Below are 23,406 nucleotides of genomic sequence, written 5' to 3'. Positions count from 1 at the left end.
ACATGCCATTTCTGTCCAATGGCATCCTGGATATTGTATAATGCATGTCAATGAGGGGACCCCTCAAGGGCCATATCATCAATTGCATTTTTTGAAACTTTAATAGTATTTTTTTAGATATATCTCCATGCAACCACAACGGTGGGTTGTTGGAGCTATTTTAGCGCTATTTCGGTCATAAACCAAGGAAATTGTAGTCCTACTTTATTGGTATTTTAGTCCTTGTTGTAGTAAATATAAATGAGGGCAAAAGTACAATTCATCGAGTGAAAATTGAGCAAAGAGATTACAACGTACATCTACGTCCAATAACAGTTTATATAAAAACTAACAACTTATACTGAGCAAAAATTGAACTAAGGATCTTACATTTATAAAAACTCAGCAATTGCTGAGAGCCTTAAAGGCCAAAAGACTGCTAGCGACCATAACCATTCAAATATAAAAGTTAACAATAGTGCATATTGAGAGCCTCAAATTGAACAAAAAGAGATTACATAAATGTAATAAAATCTCAGCAATTGCTGAGAGCCTTAGAGACCAAAACATTACCTCTAGTGAGCCAAAATATCATTGAGAGCCTTAGAGGCCAAAAGATTACATCCAACCAATGATGAGTGGTTATGAGCCTCGTTTGAGCAAGAGGGAATTTGTACAACTCAGTATTTCCACCAGTCTAGCTTGTTGCATTAAAATTTTTTAGGGAGCCAAAGGAGGAGACGATGGAGAGGCCGAAGACCATGCACATTGCCAAGACTCAGATTACGGGCCCCCCAACAAGTCGAGAGTACTCTGCTGTGAAAATACTAAGGCCTTTGTCGACGTCTAGGGGAAACCCATATAGCACAGCCATAAAGAGGCCAGAGGTGAGCATGTCATCTAAGGTGGTGACATGTAGATATGGGGGGAATCGACTGTGGGAACGAAGGGTTTCCACTAGTAGCATTTCTACTCCATGTGAGTGCAACACAATCACCTTATATGAGAAGGCAGATAACATTAGGATCACAGTGCATCGAGGGGTGGTGGTAGTAGGCATGGTGAAGATGAGTGGGTGAGCAGCAGATGAGCAAGGGAGCAAATGAGTGAGGAGAGTTGGAGGAGGGAGCGTGGAGCAAAGTAGAGTAGGGGTGGAAAAGAGTTGGAGGAGGGGTGTGGGGCAAAGTAGTAGAGTGTGTAAGGCAAAGTAGCATTGCAAGGGTGGATGAGAGCAACGTAGTAAAATGCCAAATTCCACGGATCTTATATATTATAAAGTTCGAACCACCGTGGTGGTGGCTGGAGCCTGGGTTCCATCCATATTAATTACAGGCCACCACGGTGGAATCTTAGGCACCACCCTAGACAGACTGGTAATCATGAAGCATACGCCATGTGGTGGGTGAGTAGGCCACTCTGGTGGCTAGTAATTAACTGCCAGCCTGGTGGAATCTTAGCCATGATAGACATGGCTGATAAGAGTAGCCACCACCAGGCAGTTATTCCCACAAAAGTAAATCATGAAGCCTAATCACCTCTAATCACTTAGTCTACTGAGCATGCAAGCCTAGTGGCTAGTAATTTTTAATGCACTCGTAGTGATCATGCATGCTTAAGCCCGATGGTGGGTGAGTAGGTCACTATGGTGTGGCTAATAATTAATTGCTGCCAGCTCGGTGGAATCATAGCCACGACAGACGTGGTTGATGAGAGCCACCACCATCGAGCAGTAATTCCCACAAAAGTAAATCATGAAGCATAATTACCTCTAATCACTCATTACCATGCACTTTAGTACTCTACTGAGCATGAGAGCCTGGTGATTGGTAATTTTTATTGCACTCATAGTGATCATGCATGCTTAAGCATGATGGTGGGTGAGAGCAGGCCACTATGGTGGCTAGTAATTTTAACTGCCAGCCCAGTGGAATCATAGCCACGACAAATGTGGCTGATGAGAGCCACTAGGCATTAATTCCCACAAAAGTAAATCATGAAGCCTAATCACCTCTAATCACTCATTACCATGCACTCTAGTACTCTCCTGAGCATGAAAACTCGATGACTGGTAATTTATTGCACTCGTGGTAATCATGCATGCAAGCCCAGTGGTGGTAGCTGGAAAGGTGAGTAATTGTAGGCCACTGCAGTGGCTAGTAATTAACTATCAGCCCGGTGGAATCGTAGCCACAACACATGTGGCTAATGAGAGCCACCACCACCGGGCAGTAATTCCCACAAAAGTAAATCATGAAGCCTAATCACCTCTAATCACTCATTACCATGCACTCTAGTACTCTCCTGAGCATGCAAGCTCAATGACTGGTAATTTACTACACTCATAGTAATCATACATGCAAGCCCGATGATTGGTAATTTACTGCACTCACAGTAATCATGCATGCAAGCCACTGGGGTGGAGGTAACTGGAAGGTGAGTAATTGTGGGCCACTGCGGTGGCTAGTAATTAACTACCAGCCTAGTGCGTCTTAGCTGCCACCACAGATGTGGCTAGGAATCTTAGATGCCACCACCTCTAATCACTCATTACCATGGAAGGTAGTACTACCTTCTTGAATTAAACAAAATTCGGGCCAACCACTGTAGTGGCTCTCACCTTGACAATGTAGTCGAGCTACAAACTTAAGCATATTCCATTCCCTTAACTATTTCATCTTCTATCCCTCTCGACCATTTCTTTCTCTCTTGCACTCAGACTGCAAAATCAAGCCTCCACTATTCCATTTCCTTCGTTGTTTCATCTTCTATCCCTCTCGACCATTTCTATCTCCCTTGCACTCTTCCTACAACTTCTATCCCCTCTCGTGATGGACCCTGCATAATCCGGGAGCTCCTCACACAATCTTTCCTTCCCCTCTATAGTACAGTGTGAGAGCCTCTCCTCCCCTGATCTTGAAATCATGACCTATGGGAGCTCCTCTCTTGCTCTTCAAAAGCCCAATTTGGATGCTATAAAAAACTTCACCAAGTTAGTACGAGAGGTGAACGTGAAGGGCAACTAGTCTGTCAAGGTAAGAAGATTACCATCACTAAAAGCGTGATTGAAAGTGCACTAATAATTCCTGGAGGCGATTTGCAAGCACACTTCTTTGAGAAGCAGTGGAAGAGAGAGGATATTCTAGATGTATAACCCAATGCTGAGATGAGTAAAGATGGTGGAGTCAAGATTTCTAGCTTGCTAATAGACCTCCAAGATGTGCTAAAGAAGACCATTCACTTCTTTCCTGATACGAGAGGATGGCAAGAGATGTATATTTCTCAAGGGTGATCTCCAAGAGCGTGATAACCAACCTGAAGAATTGAGTGGATGGCAAATCCCAATTATCATCTCAGTCCCTGAAGTTGCAATGCACCTGATGGCATCTACCCTCAAAGGGAATTTTGAGTAACATGATAAGAGGATGTCTCAAAAGGAGACTTTTCTACAAGAGAAAGCCACCAATGCAGCAAAGGTAGTGCAACTTGAGAAAATTCTCAGGGAAGGTGCAGAAGCCAAGGTAGAGGAGGCACGAGCGAGGGCCTTGCAAGCACAAGAGCAAGTTGAGGCTATTGCAAAAATGGTCGACATGGAAAGGCATAGAAGAGAAGAAGCAGAGAAGCGCATCAAGGAGCTTCGAGATAGGCTTGAAGAAGTGTGAAGTGATGGGGACATCACGGATAAGAAGCTAGCAATGATGCAAAAGGAGCTTGAAGATCAGAGAGCTGAAAAAAAAGGTCTTTACAAACGGCTGTGCAATATGCAGAGCGCATTAAACATTGAAAAAGACCAAACGATTAAGGAGTTGAAAAGGGAGAATGCAGAAACCAGAAAGGTGATGTAGGAGCTGCGAGAGAACTTCAAGGCTAGGAAGGATGGGGCAGAGAGCAATTGGGGCAAAGAAGACAATGAGGCAGCTCTCTAGGCCAGGAAGGATGCATAGAGCAGCCATGGTGGAGCAAGTTGTAGCAGCCAGGGTGAGGGTTGTTTTTTCAAAACACTGTTCGGAGTTCAAAGAGTAAGCTACAAGACCCTGCAACAAGATTACGATAGGGCTATGCACGAGCTTGCCATGGCTTTCGACAGTTTTGAAAAGCAGTTTGTCGTTTGAGAGATTTCCAAACTAGAGTGGAAGTCTTGGAAATGGCCCATGTTGATGTTTTTGAGCAATTTAAGTAGCTTCAACAAATGTTGAGGGATTCAGATGAAGCTGTTGCACAGAGTGAGCAAAGAGTGGAGGAGATGAAGGAGAACATCCGCAGCCTTAGGATGAGGGAGGAAGGAATCAAGAAGCAACTTCATCATGTACAGAGCAAGACTGTGGTATTGATGGCCACAATAGCTAAATCGGATGCCTATCCTGCTATGCAACAGGGTCTAAAATGCATGGTTTGCCATACCTCCATCATAGATGACTGCATGTTCCAATGGCCTATGTGCTACCACTCTATGCATGTTTTTGGCTTTGGGATGTTTGTGCATGCAAGATCGCTATGTAGAGAATGCCATTTGCCATTGCCCAGGTCATGGACATATCAAATGTGCATGTTTGCTACATCTATCTATGATGAGAAAGTAGATGCTACAGCTCAAATTGCCATTTGGGCAAAAAATGCAAAAGACAAGGAGCTCAAATTGAAGAAGTCCAAGACCGAGCCTGACCGCAAGGAAAAGCAGCCTGAAGGGAGAAACTAGCCCCCTTCAGGAAAGGAGCAAGAAGGGCCAAGCCTGTAACTAGGAAGCTCAAATCAAGGAAAGAGGAAGCGACATGAAGGAAGGGTAGACCACGAACTCCTTTAATTTTCTCGCAATCGGGCCGGCTTCTACTTTGCACTTCATCCACTTTCACTTCATGATAGAGTGACGGAGGTGAGACCATGGCAAAGTGCGTAAAGCGTGGGCTTGAACTGAGGAACTTGTGATAGTTGGGGCTTGAACTCAAGACTTGTTACTTGAACTCACGGGTTAGTTGAACTAAGGAAGGGCACATACACACCCACAAGTGAACATTGGAAGTATATATAAGTACAGCTGAACATTGGACGTTCATTGTGTATACAGGATTTGTGTGGACACTTGAGCCTCGCTACCATCTTGTTTGATCTTCTATTTTGCAACAACGAGCATCTGCCAAGCATGACAAGAACTAAGAACAAACGCAGGAAATTTCGAAGGATTGTCGCTGAACGCGAGATGCAAGTCGCAGAAATGGCCAGGGCACTTGCAGTTCAACAACAGGCAGCAGCAGCAGCAGCAGAAGCAGAAGCAGAGGCAGCAGAAGCAGAAGAAGAAGCGGACCAGGAACAGGACTACGACGAGCAGCTCCTCCTCAGGGATTACGAGAAACAGAGAGAACACAGAATCAAACAGAACGCTGCTAAACTCGCAGCTCTTAATCTTCCTTCCCTTTCTTCCTGCTTCCGACATCCTCAACATCGAGCCAAGCAGAAGTCCCCTCCAGCTCTGCCACGACGATCGGGCAGACGTAAAAAATCCAATGACCATGAAGTCGAGGGAGATGACGATTACAGACCTAGTGACGATGGCATTAGTGAGACAGAAGATTCTGACGACGAAGAAGCACGACCGCGCGCAAAGCGCTTCCAACAATCTGCATCGGATTTCCTGGACCAGGTGCAGTAATATCTTCTGTGTGATTACTAATGTCATTGTAACCATTTTTAATAACTTCTTATGCGCACTGGATTGTTTATCGTATTTCATGCGCTCTTACGCGGGCCGAACCTGCATTCGTGACTACGTTGTGTTTGAGTCCTCTTTGATGCAAGTTTGTGATAATATTTCAATCTTCTGTGCTGACAGGATGCAAACGGAGACGACGACGAGGACCGTGCTCTCCAACAGGTTGCACTGTGGAATTCATACCATGATTCAAATGTCCTTGAAATAATCAAATCTTTACTGTACTATCCCTCAAAATTACATGTTTTGGCTGTGACACAAGGATGCTGAGACAACAAAGTGATGCTGATCAGCCTAGTAAAAGATAGGATTACTCCTTGACAATGCTCTTTGGCTGCCATGATCGTTCATCCTTCTCTAGTCCTTTCCATCGGATGAGGTACTCAATGTATACTTCATTGCGAAGTACTCTATCTCTGAAACCTACAATGCGCTGAGGGACATGAAGGATATGACCCTCCTCATCCATAGGTGGCAGCTTTGGAAGTATATGTACATGCTGGCCTACATGTTGTTTCAGCGATGACATGTAAAACACATTGTGGATCTTGGAGAGATTCAAGTTTACCTGCCAACTCTGGGAAAATAAAATTCGCTCAAGCCCCTGGGTCAAAGAAATCAAAGACATCTGATCACGCACTTTGCCCCACGCTTGGCATATCTCTATGGCATCCTTTTTTGCTTGTTCACTAATCACATCACGTATCAATCCGGTAGTGGGCTTGGACTTCTTGCCCCTTTGCTCATCTTTCTGCGCACTCCTATCATTAGTAGGCTCCTTTCTCTTACAGTTTGGGCATTCTCTGGCTTGATGGCCTTCTTCTTTGCAATGAAAGCATTTATGCGCTTCCATCAAGGTTTTTTTTTTTTCAGCGGACAGCCATTTAAAACTTGGTTTATTACACCTCTGACTTGCAACACCAATTTGTGTGCTCAAAATGGCAACTGTCACTAATAGTGTCGATATGGAGTCTACTCAACATTGACTTGATCAAGTTCCCAATCCCAAATTCTCTACAGAGTTGGCAGGAACATCCTTGTATTCGTAGGGGTCAAGAGAATTTAAAGCGACTCAATGCATTTCTTGTCACTCGGTAGCTCCAATTAACATGCTACTTCCCCAATCTTGCGGATGATCCTATAAGGGCCGTAATACGGATGAGCAAGCTTTGTGTTAGTTTTACCCTTCAATGAAGCATAATGATTTTTGTGGAGACTTAAATGCACATATTCCCCTTCCTTGAAAACCAAGTAGCTCCTACGTTCATCCATGCATTTCTTTTGCTTGGCTTGGGCATCTTGCATATTATTTTTAGCCAATTGTAGAAGAGCCGCCATCCTCTCCAAGATAGAGAGACATGTAGTGCAAGTGCAAGCTACTTATCCCACAATCTCTGGGTGTCATGACAGCAATGCCTTGGGTGTTCCTCTACCCATTTGTTCACCCTCTCCGAATGACCATATGGTATGCAATGCTAGGGGTAAATGAAGTACCCACTGCTGCAAGTAATTCCTGCTAGAAATGACCCATAACTTTTGCATCTCTATCACTGTCAATTTCTTGAGGGTGTCCATGATGCTTAAAAACCTGATCAATGAGCTGCCAAGCAATCTGTGATGCGGAATATTGGGTCTTCATGGGTATGAAATGAACTTGTTTTGTCAACCTATTCACCACTACATAATGCTGTCCCATCCTCTATCCGTAGAAGGCAATCCTCTGTCCGTATGAAATGAGCTTGTTTTGTCAACCTATCCACCACTACACAATGCTGTCCCATCCTCTACATAATGCTGTCCCATCCTCTATCCGTATGAAATGAGCTTGTTTTGTCAACCTATCCACCACTACATAATGCTGTCCCATCCTCTATCCGTAGAAGGCAATCCCATGATGGAATTCATTGCAATATGTGTCCATTTGCCCTTTGGAATGGATGATGGCTGCAACAAACCAGCTGATAGTTTACTGTCCACTTTATTTTGCTAGCATGGCAAACATTCAGCAAGGTGTTTGACTACATCTCTCCATAGACCTTTCAAGAAGAAACTCTACCTTATCCTCTCATATGTCTTTTTGACACCTTTATGTCTTGTCATAGGGGAAGAATGCATTTCCCTCAACACTAGCTACCTCTATCATGAATTTGGAACCAAGTAAATTTTGTTCCGAAACACAACAACCCGTTATGCAATTTAAAGGCAGGATGATCCTAAGCGTGAGGGCTCCTACAATTTTGAAAAGATGGCTGCTGCCTTTAAATTCTTATGTACTCTTCTTGAATGCCATGTATCCAGTTCTGATAGATTGTAGAAACTATGGGCAACGTGCACGCCCGCATCCTAGACCAGGCATTTGCAGCCACATTTTCTTTCCTATTCCTGTATTCAATGTCAAAATCATAGGACCACACTGAACACAACCATCTCTTTTGCTTGGGCAATAAGTTCAGCTGTGTGAGGAAAAATTTGAGTGTCCTCTGATCAGTTTTGACTTTGATTTTGCTCCCGTACACCACTTTTTGAAGGCATGTAGGATGGCCAACATTTCATGATTATAAACATGATAGTTGAGCTCTTTGGCATCAAATATTTTGCTTTCAAAAGCTATTACACCATGCTCTTGTTGGGATATCTCAAGGTGTATGCCCCAGGCACACCTTGGGTTCTATGTGTATGTGCTAGAGGCACAGTTAGGTGCCCATAAGCACTGTTAGGTGGTGGTAGATGCCACATAGGCTGATTGAGAGATTCTAGGAGCTGATTGAGGAGATGATTGTGGAGCTTGGTGGCTCATGTAGAGGTGCCTACATATGGACCTCACCCTTCTTCATTCCATAAGCATTCTCTTGTTTCGTGTTCGGCTTCATGCTTTCCTTTCACTTCTACAACATGGTATCAGAGCACTATGATCCTCCTTGAGCCCATTTATGCCATGTCATCATCTTCTTCTTCTTCCCCACCTTCCTCTCCATTTCACCCCTTTCTGCCCAACCACTTGGAGGGCTGAATTCTCCTCCTACATGCGACCTCTTCTAGAGTCCTTCTGGCTAGAGAGACCCTTCATATAGGCGACCTCCCACGTCAGAACAATTAGGGGATGGTGCCCTCAGGCCCGCGCAACAGCTGCTTTCTTTTTGACGCCATTTTGTGCAATATGACTTGTTGGAGCAACCATTTCAAAATTCAACTGAGCCACGCTTGCACAACAACATGAGCTAGCCCCTGTCCAAATTTGAAGTGAAATGGTCCACTAAGGAGGGAGCAAACGCGAAAAAACCGATCGACAATCAAGCTCTTGGTTATGGCGACGTGACGCAGCATTTTGACTTTCCTCTTTAGTGGCTCTTCTCTGGTATACCAGCTTTATTTCTGCTTAAAAAGCCCTCTTTTCTTTGTCTTGAAGAGTGAGATACAAGCCCTCCAAGATCAGGCCTCTGTTTTGGACAGTTTTGACAGTGTTGTGAATTTGGTGCTACATTAGATGCTACTTTGGCATTTTTGATATTTTAAAGTGTTGAATAGCATCAGTACAATTGTGGCTACAACTTTCTTTTAGGTTGCTATACCTGGATTTGCTTAGAATACTTTCATTTAGCCACCTCTATGAAGCATACAAGTTGAAGTATCATTTTCACTATTATTTTTATTATGAAATTTGGTTACAAGTCTTTTCTACACCAAATGCTTATACTTTGAAGCTTTTCAGTTTTTTCTAGCCTTGTAAGAGAGTAGACACTGCCCATTTTGGGTTAGACCCTCTCATGGCTACCTTCTTGCATATAAATAAGTTCAATTGTAAAGGCTTTCACACATGGCAGAGGAAAATTAAGTTTGCATTGACGAGGGAAAACCTCTGGGGGCTTGTCAAACCTGCTTCAACTTCTTCTTCAACAGCCTCTAATACTGGAGAATCCTCAGCTCCTACACACCCGGCATGAGATCCTGCTAGAGAGGAGAAAGCCTATGGCATTATTGCTCTTGGCTTAGGAGATGACTATATTCATCACATTTCTGATATGGAGTCTCCTTCTGAAGCTTGGCAAAAGCTTGATATTCTTTTTGGTGCTAGCTCTCACATCTCAAAATTGTCACTTAAGATTGCTTTCTTTGAATTGAAGATGGCTAGTGGCACTCCCTTGGCTGTCCATGTCAATCACATGCGGAGTCTCATGACTCAACTTGCTTCTATCAACTCTCCAATCACTACGGATGATGCAATGGCAGTATTGCTCAAAAGTATGCTTGAAGATTATGATCATGTTGTCACCACATTGAAAAATCTTCCTAATCCTACTCTTGAAGGTCTTATTACTACCCTTAAAGAAGAAGAAAGGCACAAGGAACTCCGGAGAGGCAATGACACAGCCTATGCCATAAAAACTCAAATGGGCAAGTTTCCACCTTGCAAACATTGTGGGAAGACCAATCACCTCTCAAAAGATTGCTTCAAAATCAATCCTTGCAAATATTGTGGCAAAAACAAGCACCATGAAAAGTTTTGTAAGGCCAAAAAGGAAGCAACTACAAAACCAGAAACTGCCAATTTACTTTCGGTTGATGTGTCTTCAAGAGATGAGGCCTCCTATGATGATTATGCTTTTTGAACCAGCTTCACATATGCTCCATATCTCTCTTTTATGTTGAGTCAAGGTACTCTGTCTGGATAGTCCTCCAAAATAAATGGAATAAACTATTGTGTTCTTTGTAAACACCTCTGGTCACCATATGATGTAGGCCATGTGTATGTGTTTAGCTCCATGGTACTTCCTGCAGACTTTGTGTGCATGTACATGCAGGGGAGATAACCATTGGGGAGTCTTATGTATCCCTTTGTTTGCCTCACATCCTTGGGAACCCTTGCTAGCATGAGATCCTAGCCATAGATTTATCCTTGACCACCATGAGATGGCTTGAGACACTATGTGACTAGATGTATCCTTGACATAGCCTGAGGCATTCCCTTGAGGGGGGGTTTGTTGGGATATCTCAAGGTGTATGCCTCAGGCACACCCTGGGTTCTATGTGTGTGTGCTAGAGGCACAGTTAGGTGCCCATAAGCACTGTTAGGTGGTGGTAGATGCCACATAGGCTGATTGAGAGATTCTAGGAGCTGATTGAGGAGATGATTGTGGAGCTTGGTGGCTCATGTAGAGGTGCCTACATAAGGACCTCACCCTTCTTCATTCCATAAGCATTCTCTTGTTTCGTGTTCAGCTTCATGCTTTCCTTTCACTTCTACAACAGCTCTTGCCTTAGAAACGCCCCCCAGCCTTTGCCACTAGCATTGTCACAATGAATGGCCGTGAGAAGTCAGGGCATACCATCACATTTGCACGAGTCAAGGCAAAACTGAGCTGCGTTTCTTTTGATGACAAAAAGGCATCCTTCTTCAAGAGGTCCGTAATAGGAGCTGCCCTATTGGCAAATTTCTGAATAAATTGTATGTAGAAGGAAGAAAGACTCAAAAGCCCTCTCAGCTGAGTGGGATTTAGTGGCTGCGGCCATTTCCCTGCGCATTTCACCTTTGTGGGGTCCACCCGAATCCTGTCTCTACTCAACAATGTGCCCCAAGTATGCAAGCTCTTCTGCCATAAGGTACATTTGCTGGCTTTTGATAAAGCTGATGCAACCTCAAAGGTTCTAGCACTTGTTTGACATGCTTTGTTCCCTTGTGCTAGTAGTATTTTGTTTTTTATGGGTGTGTGTTGTGTGGTGGATATTCTCTCTCTCTCTCTCTCTCTCTCTCTCATTTCTATTTCCTAATTTCTACTTTGTTTGTTCCTTTTGCTATCAAAGATGTTGTTGTTTTGGGTGGGCATTTAAAAGCGTATTAAGAATGTGGTTTTGTTTTATAAAATTTTTAATTTGTAAAATTAGATATATTCTAGTCTGATAAAGGTATATGCATATGTTGCATTTATGAAATTTGACTCTTAATATGTATTATTATTAAGGTTGAATTCATCTCATCAAAATTTCCCTATTCAATCTACCCACATGGCACTTTTGTGGTCAGAGTGGCCTTGTTCATTTCGCATGTCATTTTCATGTTGTTAGCTTATTTTCACGAGGGGAAGAAATACCTTCCTTTTGCAAGCCTTGGCACTTTCTTTAGAAGCTTCCATGTAACATGTCGTTGAGAAACCAAGATCAAATGCGAAACAGTTTGATGGTGGCCTTCCTTTGCAGGCGTTGGCACTTTCGTTAGAAGCTTCCATGGAAGATGTTGTTGAGAAACCAAGATCAAATGCGAAACAGTTTGCTGGTGGCGATGAAATAAAAAGTTACATGAAAGGAGATAAAAATGACAAGAGCCCTTTAGATAGGCCGAAGAGACAAAGAAAGGTACTCATAATTTATAAACCACAACCAATATATTTTCTGCAGTACTATGGAATCTGAACCTAATTGCCATTATGATTTCAATGCTTTTGAATGTTATGACAGGGTTGGAAGGAGCAGCTTCAGTTTACTGATGATGAAATAACTAAAATTTTCTCGCTCATCGATGGTGAGTTTCAGCTTTTGAGAAATTGGCTTTTCAGAATTCAAGGTTCATTTGTCGTTATATGGTCTGGTTTCTTTTGAGTCACGAATTCCAAATGAAGTAACCGGTGCCATTATTAGCACATTGTTTGAGCGACTGCCATTTATACAAGTTCTAAATGTGGATGGAAGGTACCTGGAAGTTGGGTTCCACTTAAGAAAATGAGGAAATTGTCATTTATGTGGACTACTTTTTGATTAGCCTTCTCCTTTAGCGCTAGCCTTTGTCATAACTGAATCTGCTCTTCACCTCCGGAGTGCTAACAGAAACTCAATACAAAGACCTTTGTATAAAGTATGTGTGGGTGTGTGAATTTGTATGTGTGGGAGCATATGTTTATACTATGGTCTACACCCATTGTTGGGCGCTGATGATGTCAGTGGGAATGTCATAGTAGCTAGTCCCCGTAGTGATAGAGTTTATGGTTTCAAACTTATGAGTGACTATTATGAGATTGAAATTACGCTATGTGTTGTGTTTTTAGAGGATGAGTTTGGGCATGTCCTTGGGTTAATCTAGATATTATATTGCCATTGATGGGATCCACAATAGATTTAAAAAAAGTTGGGTAGCACTAAAGCACAGGAATGAGGGTCCATGGTGATTGCTATAGCAGCCCTTTTTTTAGGGTTAGGGTTTTTAGGTTGGGATCAAGGTGATTATAGCCCTGTTCAGGGTCTCAATCCTTTGTTGGCATCATCATACTTATACTCTCTCACTTCAGACCTAGAGTGCTTGCTCCCATTCAGCTTGTCAGAATTTTAGGCGCTGAAGTATGCATCCGTACGCAGCACAACTCTCTTGTAACATGCAACGGTTATCTGATTGTGTAATCACAGCAAGTCCTTCTTTAAACCTTTAGCGAGGAATTAGCGTTATGCACCATAGAAAGAGAAAGGAGATGAGAGTAGAGAGAGAATAGAGACTGGGTCCCTGTACCCACTGAGGGCGGCGAAGAATTTGCTTTAATACTTGAAGAACTGAAAGTTACAAATAACACTTTTCGAGAGAGTATGGAAACACACTTTTGAAGAGTACACTTTGCACACGTATTGCAGACCCAATGATCAGAGAGGCAACTCCGACCAATACTGAGACCTTGATGCTGTCTACACTGACGATGTAGGGCACTTTCGCAAGGCAAGGAAGAGGCTTGTGCTGTCCACCGGAATGCAGGGTTACTGTGTGAGTGAGAGAGTGAAAGCTGAGAGTAATAGAAGCTGAGAGAGAGCTGAGATATGATTGAGAGATAGAGCTGAGAAGTGAGCTGTGCAAACCGCAAAAGAGAACTTCAAAGACCTGCTGAAACAGTACCCAAACCTTACTCAAAGGCTGAACTGAGGGCCAAGGGACGAGGCTGATCAGGGCCAGACCTGGAAGTGTTCAGGGGCTGCACAAGGGGCTGGAAGGGAGCTGTAGGAGTGGCTGAAGGCAGGGAAACTGGATGAGAAATGAGGGCTGCAGCCCTTCTTTATATAGGGGCTGTGGGCTGAGCCAACTCGCCCCAAACTGGCCGACTTTAGTCGGCTGCTTTGGGCTGGCTGATTTGGCCCTTTGCCCCATAAAAGCCTGCCTAGGGAGGGGCACAGGGCAGCCTATAAAGGCAGCCCTTCCCCAGCCCATTCGTCCTCATTGTCCCAGCCCTGAGGGGGCCCTTCTGGGCTCCTATCCTAGGCTGAGACCTAGACCTACCTAGAATCCTAAGATGGAAACACTAACCTACAGCTCTCTAGTGGGTACTAGTGAACAAGGAGTAACTGTCTGACTTGAGCCAAGGCTGGGAGACTGACCTACGTAGCTTGTGCCTCACTGTCCCTGGACAAGGGCTTACAAAGGCATCACAACATACTACAAAATCTCCTATTAGGGAACTATAATGCACTTGTTGATGTAGCCAGTGTGTGACATTGCACCCAAGTGTAGGGGTGCATGTGACATTCCCTCCCTCTTGACTCGGCGGTAGGTTCATTACTTCCAAGTAGTCCGCCAAAATCTGTGGGAACTCCTGGAAAAGTCTTTGTCCAACCACATTGCTTCATGGGTGCCTTGATCACAAAACTTGGTATAGAAACTATTGGATCCCGCGTCCTGACCCATGCTTCCATTTATAAAGAAGGATCTGCTCTGGTTGCAAAACTTCGGCTTCATCAAGGATTTCAGGTTGCTGCTCGTTGGAAATCTGGGCAAGAGGAGGTCCAAAATACGCCTTTAACCAAGCTACACGGAAAACATTATGCATTGTCCAACTGTCCGGTAGTCGTAACTTCATGGAGACATCATTGATCTTTTTGATAATGGGGAATGGTCCACCGTCCAAAGACAGCTTAGGGCATCGCTTGCCTACTTGCTTCAATCTTTGCTTGATGATTCTTAAGTACACCCATTGACTCTCTTTATATTGGACATCTCGTCTAGAAAAAACGAGACATGACTTTAGAATCCCTGTTCGATCTAATGGTCCTTGGCAACCCTCCAATGGGATACCAATACTTCATGAACAAATGATCTACGTCTTCAGCACTGGCCGTCCGCTTGCAGGGAATAAGCATACAAATATTTACTAAAGTGACAAACAATAGTAAGACATTGAGTGTTACGCGTACCTGTGGATGTTGGAAGTGGTCCCACGAAGTCCATGCTCATGTCCTGGAAAGGACCGTCTGGTATTGGCAATGGCATAAGTAATCGAGTTGCCTTCTTGTGTGGGAAGCCTTGACCTTTTGGCATATCTCACAATTCTGAACATAGCCATACACGTCCTTCTGCATCTTTGGCCAATAGAAATAGCGCTCTAACTTCTCCAAAGTACCATTGATACCTCTATGACCACTGGTAAGGGCATCGTGGGCATTTTGAAGAAGTAACTGCTGTTTATCTTTGAGCACACAACCTTTTCTTATAGAAAAGCCAACCGTCCTCTTATGAGTAATGGCCTGGAGCAAGAGTTGTGGTGGCTAACTGGAACTGAGTGCCAAACTCTACTGAATCCGTGTATTGTGCCTTCACACTATCGAGTTCTTTTCTGTGAATCTCGAGCACGGTGGCCTTCTCAATGGTTTGGATTGAACCTTTCCGACTTGAAGCATCGGCTATGGGGTTATTTTTGCCGAGAACGTACTCAATCATTTCCTCAAACTGCTGGAATATTTGGCTCCACCATTGTTGCTGATCACTCCATTGTGAGCTAGGCATCGTCTGAAGCCACTTAAAGGCTTGGTGATTTGTTTTGACAGTGAAAGTCCATCCGTAGAGGAAAGGCTTCCAATGTTTTAATGCATGAATAACGTCGACCGACTCTCTATCATAAATTGAATAATTTTTCCCGGCATCATTGAGCTTTCTGCTATAATATGCCACGGTCCTATCCTCCTGCTATAAAACTGCCCCGATGGCGACATTGCTTGCATCTGTGATTACGAAAAATGGATCATCTTCATGACTGTTTTGTTATAGCCAACCGTTGCAAATCATTGAAGGCTTGCAAAGCTTTGTCGGTAGCTTGAATCTTTTGTCTGCGTGTCTTTACCCCCCTTAGTAAATTTGTAAGAGGGGTTGCAAATGTTGAGAACCCGTCCATATGTGAGCTGTAGGCTTGACATAGACGCACAAAGGACCGGATCTCTTGAGCCGTCGTAGGGACTGCCCAACTTGTTATAGCTTGAATCTTCTCTGGATCTAATCGAATACCTTGAGCACTAATGATGTAGCCCAGAATACCTTGAACACTAATGATGTAGCCCAGATACTGAATTCCCATTAGTCCAAACTCACTTTTTTTTTGCATTGAGATATAGCTGATTATCGTGAAATTACTGTAGGGCACTTCGCACTTGTTGAGTGCACCTTCTAACTTGTACTTGGCTTTGTAGATCAACTGGTTTCAATCACCTTTCGTTTATTCGGCCTTGGTACCAGGTCCCACGTGCAATTCTTCTCAATGGCAATCATCTCAACCTACCTTGTTGTTTGTCGCTTAGGGATGTTGTTGGCCTTGTGGAATGACACGACCCCAGTACTCCTGAAACCTCTGATCTGCAAGCAAACACAAGAACACACCAAACGTGAGGAAAGTGAGCAGGTTGCTCACCACTCAACCATGACATCTACGGAATGCAATCCCGAATTAGGAGATGTCTCCTTTGAGCCACGAGCTGAGCTACTGGCACAAACTCCCCAACCAGATCCTAACCAGCCTGGTGTCCCATACCACTAGGTGGCACTGTGAAGCCTGGGATCTGCTGCTGGGCCTTGGGCTACGCTATGATGCAGGCGTGCGTCCGCGACTCAATCCAGGATCAAACTTGCTCCCATCGGCTCCTTGAGAACTGAACCTTTGGGCCCCTTATATAGACTCGGGCCCCATGCGCCAAAGCGAAGATCACTAACTGGCTCGTACCCTTGCCACTCGATCTGAGAATCAAGCCTACCTAACTCTAAGCCTCCCTAGGCTCCCTGAGCTAGTCTTGTGTACCCAGTACACGTCAGATACCAATCCGTGCACATGACATACTTCCCCTCCTTTAAGAACTCACTCCTGAGTTCGCTAAAAAACCCGAGAATGTCCTCTGGAGGTTTTGTAATGTCTCCCATGTTGCATCCTCCTCAACACGATCCTTCCACTTGATCTTGTATTCCGTGATAGTTCTATTACGAATCTGTCTTTCGCGAAATTCAAGAACTCTCAGGCTCGTGTGGAATAAAAGTCAAATTTGTAACTTCTATTATTTCTTGAGGAGAAACAAGTTGATCATCTGCACCCAGTCACTCTTTCAGTCTGCTGACATGAAACACTGGATGTACTTTAACATCAGGAGGAATTCTAGTTTATATGCAACTGGTCCAATTCTTTTAATAACCTTGAACGGACCACAATATCTGGGGGATAACTTTGGAACCAAACTAGTACTTAGGCTCTTGGATTCCTTGGGAATACGCAAATATACCATCCTTCCTTCAGAGAACTCTCTAGGTGAATGATGCCTATCAGCATAAAATTTGTCCCGATCTTGGCACTTCTAATAGACTCCTTGGCAAACTGTAACATTTCTTGCATGTCTTGCAAGAATGTCTTTGCAGCATCATTTGGATTCCCTTTAACCCAACCATAACTGGTGACTTAGGTTGAAACCCGTACATAAGCATAAAAGGACTGTAACCAGTACTCGAATGGTTTGCACTGTTATAAGCAAATTCCATCATAGGTAGATAATCTTCCCATGAAGACTGTCTCTTAGAAACATATGCCCGAAGCATATCTTCAACCAATTGGTTGACCTTCTCTGTACTGCCATCAGATTGTGCATGATCTGAGGAACTCTTAGAGTAGTTTCCAACTTCTCAAAAACAAGTGTCGAGAAGTTACTTGTAAACTTCGAGTCCCTGTCCCTGACTATGTCAGAGGGCAAACCATACAACTTAAACAAGTGGTCCACAAACTCGTGAGCGAGCTGAACAGTTGAGATGGTTGTTCTAGTAGGTAAGAATCTAGCCATTTTTGTCAGACGGTCCACTATGATCCAAATGGAGTCATGACCCTTGCGCGTTCTTGGCAAAATGGTAATAAAATCCATGGAAATACTTTCCCATTTATTACCCGGGATTTGCAATGGCTGTAATACACCCGCACTTCTAAGACGTTTTGCCTAAGTAACTTGACAAACCCAGCAACCTACCACATAGTTTTCAATAAATGCACACATCTTAGGCCAATAAAAGGTATGCTTCACAAGAGACAGAGTTTGATGTATACCTGGATGTCCAGCACTAGGAGCATCACGACACTTCCCAGAGAATCTTGGATTAAAGATCCGTCACCTCTGGCACACATATCTTTCCATTCAGGAACAGCAAGCCGTTCCTAATCATCCACTGACCTCCTGCCGCCTGTATCGTAGGTGGCACAATCCCTGAGTCTTGGTCAACCATGGAGTTCCCATCCTGGACTGTCTACCAATAAGAATTGAAATGACTATCAGCTGCGCAAAGCCCTCTCAAGGATTGAAATAGGTCTAAGGATATTTCTGTAAATGACATTGCATTTACAAACTTGACTCGACTTAAGGCATTCACGACACTATTCAGCGAAGCCTTTTGATAACGTATTTCAAAATCAAAATCTTGCATTAATTCTGCCCATCTAGCCTTTCTTCCCCTCAATTCAGACCCGTCACACACATACTTGATTGACTGGTGATCGATCAATATAAGAAACTTCGTACTATACAAGTAGTCTCTCCAAACCTTCAGAGCATACACAACTGCATAGAGTTCTTTTTCTAGTGTGGGCCAACGATATTGGGTGTCGTGTAGCTTCTTACTCTCAAAAGCTACAAGTTTGCCCTCTTGGAATAAAGCTGCCCCAATCGCAAAATCACTCGCATCGGCCTCTAAAACATAAGGTCGGGTAGGATCAGGTAATGCAAGAACGGGTGCTTCCTTGATAGTTAACTTCAAGGTTTGAAAAGCCTTATTCAATGCATCATTCCAAGAGATCGGCTGGGTAGACTTGCGTCCACGACCTTTCAATATGTTGGTTAGGGGTGCCGTGATGTGTGAATAATCACGCACAGACTTCCGTAGAAAAACCGTGAATCCTAGGAAAGAATGAAGTTGTTTCATAGTCTGAGGGATAGGCCATTCCAAAACCTTCTGAATACGATCTAGATCAATGCTAATACTTTAAGAAGAAATCTTGTGTCCTAAGTAAATGATCTCCTTCATAAACAAGTCACATTTATTCATCTTGGCATAGAGCTTATGCTGTCTTAGAATAACTAAGACAATCCAGAGGTGTCCAATGTGATGTTGGAAAGGTTACCTCCCCATCTGTAAGCCCCCAAATGAGGAGAGCGTGGGGGAGGGAGACCTAGGGCAGGATGTGCCCAAAGAGAGATTACCTGGATGTGTGGATCTGGGACAGATCTGGAGCATTCATGGTTGGTGGGGTATCCCAAGGATGAACGGTTGCATCAGGAGCAGCTCATGTGTAGGAAGATGGGGGGGACACAGTGTCTTGGATCAGGCCTGGCATGAGGCACTCAGTGGACTGCAGCAGGACCCTATGAAAGGCGCGCTGACATCAGCATGTGTACGGAGCAGGGTACAAAGCTGTACGGATCTGTACGGGCTGCTGCAGGGCAGTGTACGGAAGATGTACGGCCAGGACAAGGCGCCGGCAAAGGGCTGCAGCAAGGCGCAGTATAGTGGGGGTCTATGGGCAGGTCTATGGCTTGCAAGCAGGGCTGGCAGGTGGCAGGACAGCAGCAAAGGAGCTGGACCCTGCATGGAACAAAGGGCCAGCAAAGGGCCCTTATATAGGGCTGGTTGGGCTGAGCCAACCAGGTTGGTTGGGCCAGCCAACCTAGTCTGTGCAGTCGGCCCAGTCAGGGCAGACTGGTCGGTATTTTTGCCAGGCCTTAGGGCCTATAAAAGGAGAGGCTCAGGCCTCATTTCTCATCCAACAGTTCAGCTGAACCAGCAGCAGACAGGAGCAGCCAGAAGACATTTTCTTGGGCCTCATCTTGGAGGTGAAGGAGAGTAGAAGGTGTGCTGCAGACTGAGCTCTCAAGGGCTGAACCTTGGCTGTCTCTCAGGGCAGCAAGGTGTTGTGATTTGGACGGAAAGTCTACAGAAGCTCCAGGTGGAGCACGCGAACTCGAGTCTAGAGATAGCCAGCAGATAGGAGAAGTACCTTGTGGTAAGATCAGAGGACCACACCATTGGTGGGACTATGGATCTGTCTCTTTTGTATTGTGTGGACGGACGTCGGAAATATATATTTTGGTGGTTTCTCTATCTGGTTGGTTCATTGTCTATTGATGAGTCTGCACACCTATTGTATGCACGTAAGTAAAGAAGTCTGTGATTCCACACCCACACCGCACACTGTGTGAGCTCCTGGGCATTACTATAAGTCTTCCGCTGTGCGTACCCACTGTTGGGTATTTTCTAACATGTGATCCTCTAGCGTTCGGCTATATACCAAGATGTCATCTAAGAACACAACAACGAATTTGCCCAGAAAATCTCGGAACAAGTCGTTCATCATTTGCTGGAAGGTGGTAGGAGCATTGGTCAAATCAAAAGGTAATACGAGAAACTCATAGTGGCCATACCTAGTTCGGATTGTGGTTCTATCTATGTGTTTAGCATAGATACGGATTTGGTGATAACCCGTCCGCAAATCAATCTTAGTGAAATACTTTGCTCCGGCCAAACGGTCTATCAAATCATCGGAACGAGGAAGAGGGTATCGATTCTTAATCGTCACTTTATTCAATCGTTTATAATCTATACACATTCTCCACGAGTTATCTTTCTTCTTTCTTAAGAGGACAGGTGCTCCCCAAGATGATTTACTTGGGCGGAAATAACCCATATTCAGATAATCTTGTAGCTGTGAAGTTAACTCATCCTCCTCAAGCTGGCTCATCCTATAAGGTGGAACACTGATAGGTTGACCCCCAAGTACTAACTCTATGCGATGGTCTACTGCGCGTTCTGGAGGTAAACCTTCCGACAGTTGAGTAGGGAATACATCTATGAAATCATCCAACAACGTTCTCAATTCATGGTGTTCCAACACACTTAAATCATTTTTGTTATTAACAGAGACAACAAATAAAGAAAGCGGAATTAAAATACACTTCTACACATCATAATGAGAAGTGTTTATTATGTTCCAAAGCTGCATATCGCAGATACAATAGGTCCCTGAGAAGAGGGAATATTATCACACTGAATACAAAATTGGGTGTCCTTATCCAAAAAAAAAAGGGTATGCTCTTTCCATCCAATCCGAATATCGTGGGTTTTAAACCACTCTATTCCGAGTAACAAGTCCACATGTTCGAAGTGCATGACATAGCACCTAAGAGCAGTTGTGTAGTCTTGAATCCGGATAGAAAGTACCTCAATCTTGCGACCCCAAAACTGCTTCCTAGCTGGAAGCTACATCTCGTAGGTGTGATTGCTAGGTATCGTTGACAGCCCCATCTTCTGCACAAGTTTGTAATTAACAAAGTTGTGAGAGTTGTCCGGGTCAAAGAGAATGTGAACTCTTTGGTGCCTAACTTCTCCATAAACTCGGAAAAGATCATGGGAACCAAATAACGAATTATTAAAAGTGCAATTACAAGAAAGTGGGCAAGTAATGACATTTACAGAAGTACCTGTCATCGAAACTTGATTAGCTCCCTTAGCTTTGGTACCTGGACCCGCATGGAGCTTCGGTCCCAGCGCTTGCATCTGGTTCTTGCGCTTAGGACAATCATTCCTAGTGTGGCCCCGCTCCTTGCATTTGAAGCATTGTCCTTCTTTCTTTAACTTCAATGTGCGGAGGAAATGGGAATGACCATTCTTCGTCTGTGTCGAGTGCTTCTTGGAGGTGTTGTCTATAGACTTCGACTCCTCGGTACCAGTGGTAGAGTGGAAGAACTTCCTCTTGTTCTTCCTACCCGTGTCGGTAACGGTGGTTCCCTTTGCGCTTGCCATGGTATCATCATAGATGTGTGTGTAATTCATGGCCTCTTGCAAAGTGGTACATTGGTTGTTCTTGATCTGTAACTTGTACGAGTTGGGCAAACCATCCACAAAGAAACCTAACAAGGTCACTGGATCCATCTTTGTAGCTCTGGTCTGCATATCCCGAAACCTCTGAAGATAAACCTCAAAAGTCAGATTCAGCTTGGACATATCGAGGGCTTTGAGCTTGCCTACGATATCGTAATCTTCCTCCTCCTTCAGAAACTCTTTCCTGAAGACCCTTTCGAATTCTATCCATGTTGCAGGCTTTGGTTGGAGTTCCTTCCACCATGATAAAGCCTTTCTTGACATAAACCTTATTGCAAACTGTATTTTCTTGTCATCCGGGTAAGGGTGAAACTTGCCACTTGTGCAACCAAGTGTCAACAACCTCCTTGGTACGAGACTTCTAATCTCCGGGAAAAGGATCTGGAGTGATGTTCGGACCTAACAATGAGGCCATGGCATCCACATGTGTGAGCGCGTGAACAGTGCTAGTCAAAAGTGTGAGTGTAGTTTGAATCCCTTGGAGTTGCTGCGTCAACCCCGTTTGATTCGTGTTAACTTGCTCAAACTTTTCATCGAGAGCAGTGGTTAATTCACTGAAGGCTGTCTTCGTAATCAAATCATTGTAGAGACCTTGGTCATCCTTCGCATGGTAGTTCATATCTTGGTCTCCCATCGCGAGCTCGGCGTCTACGGAATCAGCCATGACTGAAATCTGATCTGAAAAGAAGATAGGCTAGAGAAGAGAAACAAGCAGGTGGCCTTGGAGCTAGGAGGTAGAAACAAAGTGAAAGCTGGCCAGGAAGGAGGCGATCGAAGAAGGGAAAGCTGGCCGATGAAGAAGGTAAGCTGGCTGAGCTGAGCTGACGATTCAGCTCAGATTCTTGAACCAAGGACTCCGCTCTTGGCTATCTGTACGAAGTGCTGCAGCAGGCCGTACAGGTGTTCTGGCTCCCGGGCGTGAAGGTGTAGAGGGGCTGGAATTCTGCGCAATCTACAGGCTATGGGAGAAGGCAATTTGGCCAAACTAATAGCGGGAGAGCAGGCTTTTAGTAAAGCCCTGCTTTTCCAAAAGCTCACCCTCCAAAAACGGAGGGATAGCGCTTTTTTAAGCCTCTAGCCCCCCCCGAAAAGCAACTGGCCTAGATTGCGATCTAGCGCACCTTCCTGCGCTCCCCTTCTACCTGCCATCACAACCCCTGAGCAGCCAGCCAACACGCAGGATCCCCTTTGGTTCGCCCCAGCTCTACGCTCTCTCTTGACTCCCTTCTAACACCTCTACCCGGACCTTACTACTTCCTCCTAACTACACCTCTCTCCCTCTCTCTCAGCCTGTCACATCTTGCAACGAAATCACCCTGCACACTCTCTCTCCTTCCTTCTATCCCAATCTAGTACCACTTCCCTTAACCGATGAACCAGCAGAGACTTGCAAGGCATGAACACGAATTTCGAAATTAGGGCATACTTGGAGAGAAATTCGTCCAAAATTCTCGCAACAGAAGTTCCTATCTCAGGAGTTGGCTCTGATACCAACTGACACGACCCCAGCACTAATGAAACCTCTAATCTGCAAGCAAACACAAGAGCACACAAAATGTGAGGAAACTGAGCAGGCTGCTCACCACCCAATCATGACATCTATGAA

At 44.4% G+C, this 23,406-nt stretch overlaps 1 protein-coding gene across 2 annotated transcripts in view; it reads left to right on the top strand.

Annotated features, from left to right (window-relative positions):
• The first annotated feature begins 5,012 nt into the window (after nucleotides 1-5,012).
• Nucleotides 5,013-23,406, top strand: part of LOC147892070 (uncharacterized) — a 51,199-nt gene continuing 32,805 nt past the window's right edge. For both annotated transcript variants that reach the window (XM_087387834.1, XM_087387833.1), the window contains exons 1-4: nucleotides 5,013-5,611; nucleotides 5,801-5,842; nucleotides 11,873-12,028; nucleotides 12,131-12,194. In XM_087387834.1, the coding sequence (XP_087243960.1) occupies nucleotides 5,114-5,611; nucleotides 5,801-5,842; nucleotides 11,873-12,028; nucleotides 12,131-12,194 (760 nt within the window). In that variant the 5' untranslated portion in view covers nucleotides 5,013-5,113. The remainder of the gene's footprint in view (nucleotides 5,612-5,800; nucleotides 5,843-11,872; nucleotides 12,029-12,130; nucleotides 12,195-23,406) is intronic.

The sequence above is a fragment of the Dipteris shenzhenensis genome, chromosome 17 (genome assembly GCF_047967505.1).
Source record: "Dipteris shenzhenensis isolate YYH24624 ecotype China chromosome 17, Dip_SZ_1.0, whole genome shotgun sequence".
Taxonomy (NCBI): Eukaryota; Viridiplantae; Streptophyta; class Polypodiopsida; order Gleicheniales; family Dipteridaceae; genus Dipteris; species Dipteris shenzhenensis.
Note: the sequence above shows the minus strand (reverse complement) of the source record. Positions and strands in the feature narration are given on the sequence as shown.